This window comes from Eretmochelys imbricata, chromosome 5, assembly GCF_965152235.1.
Source record: "Eretmochelys imbricata isolate rEreImb1 chromosome 5, rEreImb1.hap1, whole genome shotgun sequence".
Classification (NCBI taxonomy): domain Eukaryota; kingdom Metazoa; phylum Chordata; order Testudines; family Cheloniidae; genus Eretmochelys; species Eretmochelys imbricata.
The window spans coordinates 27,705,627-27,723,076 of record NC_135576.1 but is presented as its reverse complement, the minus strand read 5'-3'; the positions used below and the strand labels follow the sequence as shown (position 1 = coordinate 27,723,076).

At 38.8% G+C, this 17,450-nt stretch overlaps 1 protein-coding gene across 6 annotated transcripts in view; it reads left to right on the top strand.

Annotated features, from left to right (window-relative positions):
• The window catches only part of RICTOR (RPTOR independent companion of MTOR complex 2), a 189,240-nt gene that overhangs the window by 67,132 nt on the left and 104,658 nt on the right, over window positions 1-17,450 (top strand). For 4 of the 6 annotated variants that reach the window (XM_077816775.1, XM_077816777.1, XM_077816776.1 and 1 more), the window contains 3 exons: window positions 3,017-3,081; window positions 9,646-9,777; window positions 10,648-10,711. In XM_077816775.1, the coding sequence (XP_077672901.1) occupies window positions 3,017-3,081; window positions 9,646-9,777; window positions 10,648-10,711 (261 nt within the window). Of the gene's footprint in view, window positions 1-3,016; window positions 3,082-9,645; window positions 9,778-10,647; window positions 10,712-13,426; window positions 13,485-17,450 lie in introns of those variants that run through there. The other 2 variants (XM_077816778.1, XM_077816779.1) reach the window with 2 other exon arrangements.

Sequence of the window (17,450 nt, the reverse complement as noted above, 5' to 3'; positions counted from 1 at the left end):
GTTAACGTCTGGCTCTTATGTTAGTGTGAATTCTGTATCTGTGTATTCTTTTTTGCTCTTCAATTCACATTAAAACTATTAGGATAGAAACAGAATTATGGAACCATGTGTGTAATCAGATTAAGTTATGAATTTTTCCTTGCAAATCAGGGTTAGATTAAGCCTCTCTTTCTTCAGGAATAAGTTTCAATATATTGAATTTGAGTATTTTCTAAAAGGAACTTTATTGGAGAATGGACTGTACAAAGCACTAAAAATATACTATAGAGAAGAATCTTGCAGATATCTGATGTATCTAAAATTATTTTGTTATGATTCACCAACTTTGACATGGTGGACAGTCTTCCAGCTTCCCTTCAAAGAAATATTACTTTGTAATTTATAACTAATCCCATTTTAAAGTAATTTACAGGCCAGTAGTGTAATCTTAATCCTGGTGCATGATACTGGAAAAACTCATCTTTCTCTTATCCTTTGCAGAATTACCCACGCTTTCAGACCTGCCAATACTACTGTTGTCTGACATTGTTTTCTAGTTCTCACACCTTCTTATACAGGAAAAAAAGAAATCTCTCTACTCAGTAGGGAATATTTTTGCTCTTTGGAAAGATGTTTTTTTCATACTTAAATTATCACTCAGATTTTTCAAAGTGAAAATGCTTGTTAAGGCTCCTGAAGAAAGTTCTATGAAAGCATAACTTTCTTGTTTCACAGATATTTACATTTGGGGGCAGAGGGCGTGAATAATTTTTCCTAAAATGATGTACCTAAACAAGTATTGACTCACTTGTCTGGAATACAACAAAAAAACACTTTTAGCAAGTATTTCCTCACACCGTTTTGTCAACCAATTTTTACACTTCATAGAACATCAGTAGAAATGCTAAAGTGGCCATAGGCAATTCAATATTAGGTGGAGTCACAAAAATAGATTAATACCAGGATGTGACACACTGTCATAACCAGTTAATGCATGCAGATGTCTGGTGTTGAGCTCACTACAATTTGGAAACCAGGAGAAAAATTAGGCCTTTATATTTGTAAATTTATTGAAATTACCTTGTAACAATGTGTGTACTTATTTTTAAGGCAAATACATAATCCCAAATATTTCAGAATAGTTTTGAAGCAAAATGTAGCCATTCTAGATCAAGTTTTTACTATCTGGTCTGCTCCTTTTTAATGGTGTTGGAGTTCAACATACAACTGTTTGTTTTTTGTTTTCTCACAATATAGAAAAAAATTCATTAAGCAAGATGTACTTACATCTAATTACATGTATTTGTGAAGTGGTTTTTAAATTTAAATGGCCTTAACATTGAAAGGACTAAGAGTCACACCATAAAACCTAGGAGGGTCACATTTTTTGCAGGAAGTATACCTAAAAAATCATTTAAATCTAGTTTATAAAAATAGAATCCTATCTAAATGATTTGCGCTCCACTGATTACAGGAATCTGAGTGACAGAGGTAGGGAGAATACAGAACACACATTAAATATTTTGGCTTAGTACATTGAACAGTAAGTATATTGGATACTAAATTTTCAATATTACATTTTGTTATTAATTTGTGTATTATTGATGGCACTAAACACACACTCTGAATAGGTTTCAGAGAAGCAGCTGTGTTAGTCTGTATTCGCAAAAAGAAAAGGAGTACTTGTGGCACCTTAGCGACTAACAAATTTATTTGAGCATAAGCTTTCGTGAGCTACAGCTCACTTCATGGATGCATTCTGTGAATACAGAGCCAGAAATATAGTAAGGATCTTAAGCAAATATTAAAGATTGCTATTTTGAGGTCGGTATACCCCTTTCCTGTTGAGTTTCTCATTGTGAGGGGTTTTGGTGTACGTTAGTAAGATCATTCTGATTTAGATTCTGTCAGTCTCTGATGTCAGGACAGAGGGGGCATATGCAAAGTCTGTTCTGTTTCAACCAGTGTTACTCACTGAGGTTCTGGAAGTGCTTGGAAAAAGGTTGAGCTCCAGTCTGAGTGGGATTTATATTTATATTGTACTTGAATAGTCTAATTGTATCATGGGGTGGTGAGGCCATTATTAGAGGAGTTTGTTAGTGAAAGGCAAAAAGGAATTGTCAGATCCCACTCAAGAAGCGAAAACTAGATTTTGAGGTTTTTACCCATTATCTTATTTCCAGTCTTCCTTCTTTAGGGAAGATTGTGGAGAAGTAACACTAGCACTTTCTAGACCTTTTTCTTGACACCTCTGTCTGGTTTTAGGCCCAGATATGGTATGGTAACTGTACTTATCAATCTGTTACTGGAAAGTCATAGATAAAACCAAACCATTCAAAAGCGGACGCTAATTACAGATTGCCTCCCTTTTTGGGTACTCAACTTGACACTGTGGGCCACATTTGCTATTGATTCTGAAGAGCTATGGGAGTTCAGCACCTCTGAATATCAAGCCAAAGATGTATTACATTGGACACGCAAAATCAGTGGCTGCTTCTGAAAATTTTGGTCCGAAAGTCTGTGCTGCTGTTACAAAACATGGAAATGGACTGTCTGTTTCTCTTTGCTTAAAGAACCCTCTGAGTGCAGATCTTTAAAAGAAAGTGCTTTGACTGTAGTTCAGTTTAGCCATCTTCAGGCTTCTTGACCAGTCACCCAACTAGTGCATGCAGTGGATCATCTGATCAGTGTTTCAAGAAGACCGGGGAAACAGCTTCAGAAGTAGTGCTTGTACGACTGAGTAGTCCAATAATTGACTGGGAGGCAATTCTGTTGACTCTCATGCTACACTGTTTCTGTACAGCTTTGCCAAAGGGCTCGGTATGTCCGCTGTTAAATGAATGAAATATTCTATATAAAAGTAATGGTTGAGATTTTTAAATCACTCTGAGATTGACACATCATCTGCTAATTTTCATGGAAGAAGTGCTAAATCCTCTAGATTGTTTTAAAAATCTCCGGCAATATTTTTAAGCGTTAAAGAATAAATCAGAGTTTTAAAGCATTATCAAACATGAATATTTTGTTTTGCTTGCAGCTTCTTTGTAATACTGGCCACACTGAAGAAAAATTAGGTTTTACCTATGATGACATCATAATATGGTAAGTATTCTGTAAATTATTTCTGAGCAATATTTGGACACTTTAAACAATATACATTTAAAGTAGCTGTTTTGAATTAAATGAAAGAAGAAAACCTTAAGTAGTTTTAAAACCCAATTCAAGTATTTTGTAGTTCTTATTTTTTAATGGTTTAATATTCCATAACACACAATACGTAAAATCATACAAGTATAAAAGTTTTATGGAAATAGGAAAGAGAAACTCAGGATATAATAAACTAGAACATCATTTCTAGGTAAGGCACAGAACTCATGCTGCATTAATCACGAATGTAATGTAAAATAAGAATATTCTGAAATGTAGCTCTCATAAAGGCTTGCAGAAACTCTTGGGATGGAATTTTGGCCCTACTGAAGACAATGGCAAAACTTCCTTTTATATAAGTGGGGCCAGGATTTCACCTGTAAGTTTCTATAATAGTTTACTAAATTCCCTGAAGAGAGACTTAACAGTTTTTTGCAGTATCATCCTCTTGGCAACTAAGGCAACTTTTAGATAAACTTTCTAAAGGAATCTGCCTCGATCTTATCACCATGTCTTAGAATAAAAATATTTTTGTTTATATTTATTAAATCCCTTCTTTTCTGCAAGGACACTGCTAACTTGCCGTGGATTCAGCCTGGGTAGCAGAAACAACAAAAATGCTGCTGGCTCTTTCAGTCAACCTAATTGTTTTGCCATTCAGTGTAGGTGAACTTCTGATATTGAGAACTCAGTAGATCCAAAGAAAAATCAAATCAAATCAGAAAACATTGCCTTAAATTTTGTGGGGATTTGTTCAGTTTCTTTCAGAAAAACTGACCATGTTGCAACTTTCTTCTCCTAAATGCTGAGTTTTCTCAGATGGAACTGAATGCTTCAGTCAGTGCTACTGAGTACCTTTCTGTTAATACTCCTTTTTGTTGTGAATTATAACACTTTCATTATCCTCTTTCTGAGTATATTAGAATTCATGTCAGATTGTTTGCTTGCTTTGTGATGTAGAGACTGTAATGTCCAAATTAAGTTTCATTTCTTTACCAAATCAAATTTTAATACAGGTCTCAAGAAGTGCATGTCTAGTGCATTTTGTTATACAATTCCAAGTCCAGTTTCAGAGTAGCAGCCGTGTTAGTCTGTATCCGCAAAAAGAACAGGAGTACTTGTGGCACCTTAGAGACTAACAAATTTATATGAGCATGTAGCCCACGAAAGCTTATGTGCAAATAAATTTGTTAGTCTGTAAGGTGCCACAAGTACTCCAATTCCAAGTTAGGAAGTCCTCCTAGTCCAGGACATGACTAAGGAAGAATAAACATTTTTAGATATAAAATTCACACCCAACAAACTCATAAAAAAATCTATAAGCCCTCTCTAGGAAGAATGACGATATTTTCTGAAAATCCATAGGCAGATGTGCCAAAGAGGACCCTTTTCATGGAAGATGCTTTGCTCAAGGATCTGCGTGAGAGTCTGTCTTTTAAAAAGGCATTGAAATAATCTATTCAGTACCTTCATGCATTTATATATGCAGTTTATTCTGCCATAGTAGTGATCAGATGGGTATAGAAGCTGACTAAGTCTTCAGAGATGAACAGTCAGCCTTGGCTGTGTCATTTGTGATCTTCTGAAAATGTCATTGTAGGATAAAGAACTTCATATAGAAAAGCTCATTTTTAAAGCAATGCTTTAATGCTTGCTGTTGAAGCCAGTATTGTTGATACTGATCTTTTAAAAGAAGAATAAAGAATTGGTCTTTTTTTTGTTCTGCCTGGATCTTTAAGTGTATGGTGTTGCTATTTTCTTCTTTGATTTCTTGTATTTAACTATGGGGTAAAAATGTCAAAAGTGCCTATATTCCATTTTCAAAAATGCCTTGGGAACTTAAGTTTAATTGAAAGTTAGTAGGAGTAGAGACTAAGTGATTGAGTCAGTTCTGAAAATAGGACTTAAGACTTTGACTCCTAAGTCATTTAGGTTAACATTTTCAAAAATACCTATGTCAGAATGCTTAAAGTGTTCAGATAGAAGCCTGTTTAAAGAACTTGCTTTTTGTTTTTAATTTATTTTAAAGAATACATTTGTTTTGCTGGAGACACAGGAAGTATTCTACAAAAATGTTTGTGTCTTCTTGAACCATGAGGTATTAAGAATTAGTCATACACCTCTACTCCAATATAATGCGACCCGATATAACACGAATTCAGATATAACACGGTAAAGCAGCGCTCTGGGAGGGCGGGGCTGCACACTCCGGTGGATCAAAGCAAGTTCGATATAACGCGGTTTCACCTATAACGCGGTAAGATTTTTTTGGCTCTCGAGGATCGCGTTATATCGGGGTAGAGGTGTATAAGGTTGCTAATTTAACCTATTATTACAATGGAATATTTAAGCAAACTAAAGACCACGTGTATATTTGCTAGATTTTTATCCAAGAATAAATGCAATTGTTAGAATTTGTTCTTTGGTCCTTTTTGCTAGTCCATATGCTTGATTATAATTTCTTCCTGCCAACAGATGGAGACAGTACACTGACAGATTTTGACATCATTCCCTGCATAGAAGGATCTTGACAGCTCACAGAGCTCAGTTGTTTTTTCTCCAGCAGATGGAGTCTCAGTGCCATTGACAGGTGAAAGAAACTCCTGAGCAAAGGAGAGAGTGGAGTACTTTTGGGCCTCAGAAGTCTTTGAGGTTCTTAGCCCTGTCCTGGAGTAGCTGTCAGTCTGTGGACTCTATCCCACATGCAGTGATTTAGTCCTCACAGGAGTATAGCATAACTGACTCCTACAAAAATTCCAAGAAGTGCCAAGCTTTCACACACAAAGCAGATCCATACATGGGGTTCATGCCCCCCTCTACCCAAGCTCAAGGACTAGGAAGTAAAAAAGGTACATAGGAATGTCATTTCACCTTGGGGTAGTCAGAGTGGCCAGGGTAAGCATAAGAGGGAAAATGAATCTCCTCCAGGATCAAATATCTTCTCTCTCTTCCTGATACCCACCATGGGGACCAGTGCTATTTTAAGATTGGTGACTTGAAGTCCTTCAGATACCTTGTTTGTAAGAGGTAATCACTAGGGAACAAAAATCCTCTTCAGGAAGGAGAGAGCCACAGCAATGAGGGCAACTTGGAAACGTCTGTTTTGTTTTTTTCTCCTTCCCTCCCTCCACAGTTGAGAGGGAAAATTCAAGATATTCATAGGAATAGCCCTACTGCCTCAGACCCTCACATTAGGTCGCTCTGACCTTGATCATTCTTGTCGTTCTTCTTTGAACTCCCTTCTAGTTCTGCAGTGTCCTTTTTGAGGTGGGGTGACCAGTACTATACACAATATTCCAGATGAGGCTGCACTATTGATTTATATAAAAGTATTATAATATTTTTGTATTAGTTACCATCCTATTCCTTATGCATCCTAACAGATTGTTAGCTTTTTTTTAAATCACAGCTGCACATTGAGTCGTCTGTAGTAATACCCAAGGCCCTTCCTTGAGCGGATCAGTTAATTTAGAATCCTGTAATAAATGAGTAGTATAACTTTTTTCCCATCACTGTACATTACTTTACATTTATAAATATTGAATTTCTTATGCCATCATATTGCCCATTCACCTAGCATGTTTGTTTCTCTGAAGTTCCTCATAGTTCTCTCTGATCCTGATTAACTTAAACCCTTCTTCTTTCCAGATTTGCTACCTCATCTCCCTTTCCAGATCACAATAAATGTATCACACACCATGGAACCTACTAGGGATCCTTGAGGGACCATGCTGTTCATCTTTTGTCATGATGAAAATTGACAGTTTACATAGGAGACAAAATAAAGAATAGGATTAGTTTGTGATCCATGACAATACTTTTCCTCTCAGCCTCTTCTGCAGAACTTTATCAGAGATCTTTTGGAAGTAATATTATGTCAGTTGGTTCTCCTTTATCCACCGCTTTATTGATATGTCCAAAGAATTCTAAGAGATTAGTGAGACACAGTTTTCCAGTGCACAAACTGTGCTGGTCACATTCTGTCATATGATCTTATAAGAGTTTTGTTCTATTTTAACTAACATTTCAACCAGTTTTCCAGGTGCATATATAAGGCTCACTACTTTGTAATTGCTTGGATCACTCCTAGAAGCTTTTTTAAAAATATACTTACATTTGTTACCTTTGAATTTTCTTGGACAGTGGCTGTTTTTAATGATAGCATATTTTTATTTGCAGCTCAGCTACTTCATAAGTTCCTTCAGAACTCTTGGAAATACCATTTCGATCTGACCTAAGTCATGTCAGCATACAGTAGCTGAAGGTATTACATCGCTTGTTTGTGTCCACGCTACACTTGTCAGCAGTGCACGTTCTCACCAGGAGTGCTTGTATCGATTGTATTGTCAGTGTGGAGCATTATGGGATGACTCCTGAAAAGCAGTAAAGGCAGTTTGAATAGCCTCTCAAACCTTGCCATTCAGTCATTTTGATTTATTCCTTGTCTTTTGGGGTCACATTTTGTTTAGCAATATGCATGTCTAAGACTCTCTTTTTTTTTTTAAAAGTAGCATCTGTGCCATGGATTTTACTTGTGGATTTTACTTCCTTTGCTTGTAACTTTAGGGGTTTATTGATTAGCCTTGCCACTTTTTATTAAAATCTCCCTTTCTAAAGTTTAGTGTCAGTTACTTTTGGTACCCTGCCTCCCCCTTGAGCCTTAACCCTAAATATAATGTGGTCACCATTTGTTGCTAAACTATTGTCCGTTCTTGAATTAGCTCCTGTGTGTAACTTAAGACTAAATCAAGAAATATCTTCTATTCTTTTGAGCTCTAGAACTAGCTGTTCCAAGAGCTAGTCACTTGAAGTATTAAAAATTGTTTCTCTAAACTTTGTCCTTTTGTCATTCAAGAAGGATCTATTCTTAATTATAAAAGTAGCCCCTACTTTAAATTTGGAGAGGAAACATCCAGTATTTTTAATACTAGGAAATTCTAGTCTCTTGAGCTAGTACAAGGTTCCAAAAGCTTTGTTTGTGCACTCTCATGCCAGAAATATAATTGACTGTCAGGGGGTGCTCTTGGTGAGAAAGGGAAGAAATTAGTTGTCCTAACTGAAAACCCTTGGATTGATGTGTCCTGAGTAGCCAAACAAACTACTCCTTGGCACCCTTAAGGACCACAGAACAGGAAAATAAAGACTCTACTGTACTGAAAAGGGCTGCTACGTAATCTGGGTCCATCCTTTAGGTTTCCTAGTATAAAATGTTAGAGTACTTGTCAGGTGACACAGCCAAAATTCATGAGAACATGATCCTTACTCAACGCTCTTAAGAAGCTAGTAGTCATGCCCACCCAGACTTACTTGGAATTTAAATCTGATATCCAGTTCATTTCTACTCCTGTATTTTAACCTTTTTAGAGGAAGAATATCTTAGCCACCTACTGCTGGTTTGTTACCAACTCAGCTAGCAGAAGAAAAACTTGTGGGGCCCTGCCCTATAAAGAGAGACACTTGATTTTTTTCACTGAGAGGAGGCAATTCTTAGAATATTTCCTTAATGATGAAACTCTTAATGCTGAAGGTGATATATGACCCAATTTTGGATGATATATGACCAGATTTGCTGTTTTTCTGCTTTAAGTCTAGAAATAGCAAAGAAACTAGGTCCTAGCATCTAAATCTTACAAAGGTTAATCTTCAAAAAGGTACAACAGATTGGGCTTTTGGAATAGCTGCTTATCGTGCACAAGCACCTTACAAGGAAAGAGAAGGGGTTAAAAAAAAAAAAAAAAAAAGCGTGCAGCATCAATATCCTTAAGTGGATAAAGTTTTAGGTAGGGAAACTGGCTACAGTGCAGATAAGACTTTTTTTTCTTCAGTCTACCTGACCAGAAAGTTATCTACATTATGAGCTGCATCATTACTAGTGATACGTAAGCAGCCACATATTTTCTCTTGTTTACTTTCTCTAAGTACTTCAAATTAATGTCCAGGAAGTGGCCACTATGTGACTTAGTGAGTAGTGCAGGCAATCAGGCACTACTCCTTCCTTATTCCATGCAGGACGCCGCTTAGAAGTTCCATATGTATGAACTGACATGGTCTACCGGAGAGGGAAATTTTCCTAACCATTTTCTTTATAATATTGACAGTGCAGAACACCTTCTTTTGAAGACCAGTATTATCTCCTCTTGATTTTTTTCCCCCAAATAGCAAGTCACACATGAGAGAATAAAGTATCAGTTCTCTGATATATTTCACTTAGCAAATAATATTATATGACCTGCTTTCAAAGATTCATCTTAAGTCTGGGAGCCTTCAAACCTCTGTGTATGGGGGGAGTGACAGAACCAAAAATCTCAATGTACTGTCTACATCTGCTGGCTGAAAGGTGCTTTACCCAAGTGACTGGACTGGCGTAGATCTCAAAGGAAGAAAATTAATAAGGTAAGGAAAATTTCCCTTTAAGTGTTAACTTATTTTCATGTAAGTAAACAGTGTCTATCCCTCAAATGGGGAGCTCTATTTGTTGTTGTGTAATTTGTTTTCCCACTTATTTTTTTTCCATTGTAGTTTGCGATTAGCTTTACTGAATGAAGCAAAAGAGGTGCGAGCAGCAGGGTTGCGAGCCCTTCGCTATCTCATCCGAGACTCCAGTGTTCTACAAAAGGTGCTAAAATTGAAAGTGGATTACTTGATAGCTAGGTAATTTTTCTAGATTTTATTATATTACAATGACTTATTTAATTGTCTCATCTTTGACTGATAGTCATTTCCACACATACCCCACAATCTTAATATTCTTGGTATTCTAAGGTATTTTCTATTTTCTTTTGGGAAACTTTCTTTTTAAATAAAATATTATACAAGAATGCCAACCAAATCAAAAGAAATACAAATCCAAAGAAAATGCTATCATTTGAAATGATACCATGAGGAAACAAAAGTATATGTGTGGGGGGAAATAAACTTGTCTCTAAAAATCAGTTTAATGTGATCCTGAACTCTGAAGTAATTGTATGACATGACTACAAGTCAGAAATAAAATTGGATACCTTAACTATATTTCCATACCTTAACATGTTTGGATTTCTTTACAGTTTAACTGTAACTCTGAATTTCCATGTTTGTTTTGGGGATAGTTACTCTCAATCCTAATGCCATTTAATTTAGTTTGTTTTGTCTGGAAAGATGAGATTGATGATATGGTATATTATAAATATGTTATTGGTATTCCTCTGAAATGACTAGCAGTTTTGCAGGCATCTCAAAACTACTATTAAGACCTTTATATCTCGCCACAGTGTTATGTAAATGCGCGTATATAAGAAAATTGTTTTAATGATCCTTCATCTATAATAAAGATTATTATTGAAGAGAAACCTCAAACTAATGTTCTGTGACCAGTCATGATCCATGTGCTCTCTGAAAGCTAGAATTTCTGGACAGTAAGTTTGTTATAGTATTCATTCAATCTCTTGAATAGTAGCACCAAGGTGTTAATAGTTAGGAATAGGGGTAACTTCCATTCTATCTACAAACCACATTTTTTATTTAATTTTTGCTTTATTTTAGGTGCATTGACATACAGCAGAGTAATGAAGTAGAGAGAACACAAGCTCTTCGATTAGTGAGAAAGGTAAAAATTTAACTGTGTACTGTTCTCATGTTGGCTATATCAGTAGCCCAGTCAGTAAGTCATATTTGCTCCAGAACTGTCCCATCAACCGTCCATCTTTGGACAGCCTCTGGTTCCCTATCTCACTTTATGCTGGCAGCAGATATCTTGGCTGCTATCTCTAAAGTAAAAAGGAAAGGCACTAGATGAGACCTGGCTCGATTTTTCATCTTTTGCCATTGACAACCTTCCCCTGAGTGAGGAAAGGGAATCCCACTGAATACCCCTATTTTGGATAGGATTTTGGCAGGAGCTTTGGTTCTCTTGATATCACCCTAAAGAGGCCCAGTCCTCTTCAGAGGGTAAGACAACCTGGGAACAACAATGCAAGTCTAGTTTGCTGGTTTAGGCCTTCCTGTGTTACTTTTCTAGATGGACAGTCATGGATAGAGGAGCTTGTCTCTGCCCTGTAAGAATGATGGCCCCCTTCTTCAGAATCCTCTGACTCTGAGGATTATTCCACAGCTTTATTTGGTACCTTTCTCAGGGCTGCAAGAGGACCTAGTCAATCTGAGCTATGGTGGTCAGTCCTGCGCTCAAATGCATGAGATTTGTAGGGCTGTAGCTAGCACCTGTAATTCCTTCCTACTTGACACTTGTAGACTAGTCACAGATGATGAGATCTTTATTCTGGCATAAGGTACTCTGCCTTTGACTGGACCTGAGTGTTCTGCATTCAGCTCCTACTCCTCTAGGCAGCATCAACATCACAGAAACAGAACAAAGGTTTACCTAAAGACTCAGTTGAGGTTTGGAGCAGTTCCAAAGGGTGGTGTCCACAGGAACAGTGAGTTCAGAATGACTGCTTTTCCTCTGTTTATGTAGTTGTTTGAAAATATCTGTGACACCAAAATTTAGAGTCCGTTTTAAGAAAACCTTTGTTGTTCATATGTATCTCAGTTGTGGCATTCATAGCTCTTACACGCAAGCCTTAAGTTCTTGGGTAAAACAGCTTTGGCTCAAAGAATGAGGGGGGAAAAGCAAACGTCCTTTAGAGTAATAGTGACTTTTTCCTTCACTGGATTCTCTTATATGGACAAAAGTCACAATCCAGCTAAATGGAGACCTTCCATAATCTAAGACAAGTACAATCTCTGGTTTCAGATCAATACATGGAATGGACACTATTAATAGTGCTGATAGTCTCTTGTTGATGGGTGGAGGGCAGGCATCCATTCTCATATTCCTTGACCTCTCTCCCTCATTTGATAGTAGATCAAGGAATGCCACTGGAGTGCAGAAGAACTCTCAAATTGCGTTAGTCCATCCTACAATGCACCCAAGGGATAGTGATAGAAAATTACTCATTTCACTACTAGAACTTACACTTGCATAGTCACACAAGGACTGTTCTCCTTCAGTCCTGTTTAACATCTATATGCAGCTACTAGAACTGGTGAATTATCATGGACTTACCTGCCAATGGGACATAGATACGGCACAGCTTTTTACCTTCTATGTCACAACATATAACAAAGCAGTCACCAAGTTTGTGCGGTGTTTGGTCAAGATCAGGACACAGATGAAGGACAGCTAGTTGAAGATGAACCTCAATAAGATGGATGCAGAGGAAATGTCTTTGAGGAATGTGTAGCCTTGATATAGTCTCCTTTGGTTGAAGATACACAACCGCAATTAGTCAATTCAGTCCCTAGTCTAAGTGCCACTGGATTCCTCTGTGATGCTATGCCCTCATATAGCAACACTGGTGAGCAATGTTTCCTAACATCTTTGGCTGACAAGGATACTGTGTCCTATCCTGGGAGGAAAATGACCTGGCCTCAGTAATACACACTGTAGTCACCTCCTGGCTCGACTACAGCAGTGCAATATATCTGGGCATGAAGAAGTCAGCCCTTAGGAAACTCCAGCTAGTAAAGAACACTGTGACACATCTCCTTGGCAGCATACGATATATCAGACCTGTCCTCTGTGAAGTACGCTAGCATCCTACAGTCAGATTCAATGTCTCAGTCCTTCTCTTCAAGGTATTCAGTGTTTTGAGTTCAGGATACCTAAAAGATTGTCTAAAGCTCCAAGACAAGGACCATAGCTATGCTTCTCCACAGTGAAGTTGTTTGTTGCATGCATAAATCTTGTTTGTGTAAGAGACCTTGCTTTCTCTGGAGCCAGTCAGACACTGGAATGGGTTCCCTCTGGATGTTAGAACCACCAAAGAATTCACCACTTTCTGCTCCAAGTTCAAGGTTCACTTCTTCAACCTTACCTTCAATAACCATACAAAATATCATAGTACTACAGATATAAAATAAAACTTCACATATGTATGATGATAATTGTATTGCTTTATGTGCTTCTGGAAGGTACTCAGATCTCAGTGATGGGATTGGTATAAAATCCAAAATAGAATAGGAGACGGAAAGAAAAACATCTTCATTGTGGACCATTATAAACTTTCCTTTTTATCCTGACTTTTAGCTTCATGGAGGGCCTTGGCACAAGCATTCTTTTTCTCTTGTGCCTGTACCCTTTGGAGGTCATTCATGCTAGATACTTGCCATCTCCAAACAGATCTGGCAGCCAGTTTCCCACTGGGAACTTTGAAGCTCTTGTAGAAGCTGTCTTGAGTGTTGGGTCTCTGAAGAAAGCATTGCAGAGCAGCTCCGTAAAACACTTCTCCATATCTGAAGGAATCCTGGATCATTCTCTCTCCTGGATAATTCAAAAAGGAGACTGTTCTATTTCAGACCTTACAGACAGAGGTCAAGATGAGGTAATTTCAATGTGACCCCTTACTCTTTAAAGGAGAGTTGCTTTTTTTTAAGACTCCACATTTGGCTTTCTTCTTGACAGCTCTCATTTACCTATCGTTGATCTTTCAGAGGCCTAAATTTATGTAAATCTGCATTAAAATAAAGGCAGAGTTCAGCTGACATTTACTGTAATAAAACATTAGGAATTTGATTATTTAACAGAAGATCTTTTCGTTCCCATATTCTAAAAACAGAAAGAAACCTGAGAAGCAAAGCAGCCTTCATTTTAAGAGATTGTTTACACTCTCCCAACATGATGAGTGTAATAACGTTTATCCTGTCAGTTCAAGACCAGGAGGGGATATTTTGTAAAAATGATTAGTCCCACCCACTATTGCTAATTAATTCTTATTTGTACCATTATAGTAAATGAAAGGCTCAGTATGTCCGTGGGTGGGTGAGGAATTTGGGATTTTTCTCTAAAGTCCGGTTTTAAAGAGCTTCCTGTTTTGTGGGTAAGAGCATCATGGTATGACAAGCAGTAGTTTCTTAAAAACATCTTACAAAAATAAACTTGTTTTGTATGTTTAAATCTGTCTGTTTAGCATTAGTGACTTCTCATTTAATAGTGACCTGCAAAGGAAGCAAACTAGGCTTGTTCACTTTTTTTTTTGCTGTTCTATGTGAAACATAAAGAAGGCCTGAAATGTGTGTAGAGCAAATAAAGGTTGAGAAAAGGGGTTCTGTTTGCCTTTTTAAATTTTAGAACTATCAAGAATACCAAGCCTGGTCTGTACAGGGTTTTAAGGGAAGAATTGTCAGAAGTTCCAGGATGTATATTGGGAGCATTTTCTATTTAAAGATGATGTATCTTTATAGAACTGGTTCACTACATAACTCATCTGTTTGATAGGACAGACTCCTGGGAACACATTACACTGTATTTACATATAAGCTCCTCAAAGAAGAGAAACAAAGTTTGTACTCTGTCCCAAAGAGATAAGCTATCTTGAGGCAAAACCAGGTCTCTGTTTTCCTCAGAGCTCACAGCAAGGGGCTGTTCTTCAGATGAAATTCTCAGACTAGTAGAAAGATGTCTTATACAGTTGTATAAAAAATGGCCAGATTCATGATCTGTCTGATATTCAGCAGAGGAAATTCCGCGCCTAAGGGTTCTCTGTGGAAGCTAACTTCATCCTGTCCATGTAAATTCCAACTCATGTAAATAAGGCCAAGATATTACATAGAGAGGCACCATAGAAAATACATGTAGTAATAACAAATGTGCTAACTTTTTGCCTGATATAGTAGTGCAAACAAACAAGATGCTGTTCCCTATAAGAATATATGAGCGTTTGTGCTGTATTTGAATGTATTAATGATAGTTTCCTTTAATGTCAAAGTACATTGCAAAACTGGGGGAAAGCTCAAGAGCAGGAGGCAAAATGAAACAGAGCCTGTCGAGCTCCCTGTAGAGTACTTTATATGTACTTACTTTCTTGCCATACTCTTTTGAATTAACATCAGCTGAACAGAACTGTGCTGAGATTGTCTAAATTTTATTGCTAGCTGGTTTTGTTTTTTTACTCTGACCTAAATGTGATGGCTAGACAGTCATTTAAGACTCTCTTGTTGCATCACTGCACTTATCTGTAAAGTATGTCCTTCTGTAATGAGGGGTCCTAAATAGTCTACTTCTGGGGCAGTGCTGGAATTATTATTTATGTAGAGTATTACCATGACACTAATTTACTCATAAATCCCTCTATTAAATCCAAAGGCCAAATGGTAATTACAGTTGCTATAAACATGTCTAACAACCTAAAAATAAGCAGTCCCTACACCCAACACAGTGATAAAGTATTCATAAGCATGCGATCAGTTTACTTACAAATAAGCCAGACCTAGGGATGACAGTCTCATTCTGGCCATGGCCCAGCATGATCAGGTAGGGTCTGACAAAGAACCTTCAAATTCATAGCTCTTTTTATACACTTCAGCTAACTTGCTAGCTCTGGCAAAAATCTAGTTTGAAGCAGTTCATCCTTGCTACTTTCCTTTCTCTAAGGCTTTCCTTTCCTATTCTTCCCCACACCTCCACCCCTGCTTTCTAGTAGAACAGTGAGAAGGTTTATGCTTGTTTCCTTTAAGACAGTTTTCCTTTGTCTTATTAATGCAGCTTTTCACTTTATCAGTTACTTTTTGATCATATATCTTTCCCACTCTGTAAGCAATAGTACTTATTCTCATGATCTTCTTTTACTTGCTGATTGGGATTTTTTCCTTACTAGCCACAAACCAGATACTATTTTTTTTAAGCAAACTTACGCTAACTTTAATTAACTATCCCTACATTACCCACCTTAAAACCATACATACCATGTGGGTTTTACTACATTTAAGCATTTCAAACATTTCTTTTTATTTTGCAACATTTTGTACAATTTGTACAATTAATAAATTTGACAAATACAACCTCAAAATAAGTTACCACAGTCGCATTGACAACTGCCAAAGCTTTGAATGACCATCTTCACCATGGATGTAATCCTACTTTGTAAGTGTTCTGACCAGAAAGGACTAGTTAATTACCGAATTCCCTGTTCCTGCCTATTTACAATTTTTAGTTCTTCGAGTGATTGCTCATGAGTATTCCACAATAGGGGTGGGGGCGTGTATGTGTGTGTGCTTGCCACGTGCTCCGGTGCTGGAAGTTTTTCTCCTAGCAGTACCTGGGGGTGGGGGAAGCGCCCCCTGCAACCTCTGGAGTGTCGCCTGCCTGGTGTGGTATAAGGGGAGCTGTGCGCTCCCCCTACCCTCAGTTCCTTCTTGCTGCCAGTGAAGGTGTGTCGGAACTACTCTGTTCCAGCTTTGCTGTAGCTTCTCCCCAGAACTGTTTGTTCGTTCAGTGTTAGTACCTGTAGTTAATTAGCTGTGTAGTTAGTTAGTTTAGTTAGTCAGTGACCCCGGCCGGGGCATGCCGCACGCCCTGGGGTTTAAGTCGTTCTGCTCTTTTAGGTGTTCTATGCCAAGAAGTGACCCGCACGCAGACTGTTTGCGCTGTTTGGACGAAACCCATATCAGCAAAAGGTGCAAGATTTGCAAGTCGTTTAAGCCTCGGACCAAAAGAGAAAGGGACATTAGGCTCTGGGCCATCCTGATGGAATCGGCACTGACCCTGACTCCAGCACGCAGCTCTGAACCGGTACCCAGCACCGCGGCATTGGTACGCGGCGACCCTCCGGTGCCATCGACCAGTCAGCACCACTTCCCATCCATGGGGCATGCCAAGAGGGCCAGAAAGACTCCCTCTTCACAGCGGCACCGAGGGAAGTCTGGGACAGAGGCTAGGCCCATGTCGGGTAGTCCTCGATCCCCACCGGGTCCCAGGCCTCCGACTCACATTGAGTGGAGTAGCCCGGCCCCTTTGGAGCAGGCCTGCCCCGATGCCCTCCAGGCAGCCTGGGATGCTATATCTATGCTGGTGCCTGGAGTGCTGCCGATGTCACCCCCACGCTCCAGAGGCAAGCCGCTGCTGGGATCTTCTCAGTCGCCTCCATCCTGGTACCGGTCTCGGTCGAGGGAACGTTCCCGATGCCAGTTGCCACCCAGCGACCGTTCGGGGTAGAGTCCACGTGGATTGCCCTTGATGCCGACCAGACTGTCTGGCTGGGTTCCGGCCGGCCGGGACTCTCGGCATTGCTCATCCTCAAGGAGCAAATACCGATGGGACTGCGGCAGGCATCCGTGCTCATCTCTGAGGAGGTACCGCAGTCAGTCATGGCACAGTCGTTGATGCCGTTCCTGCTCGGACTCCTGCTCGGACTCCTGCTCCAAGTCTCCGCCAAGACGTTGCAGCCCGGGGCATCAGTCGCCGTTGTGGGTCTGCCCATCGAGGCCGTTCGTGGAGCATCTGTTACCGTCAGTACCAGTCCTCCACGTTGAGATTGCAGTCCCGTGTCTGATGTAGATCCCGGCTCCGCCAC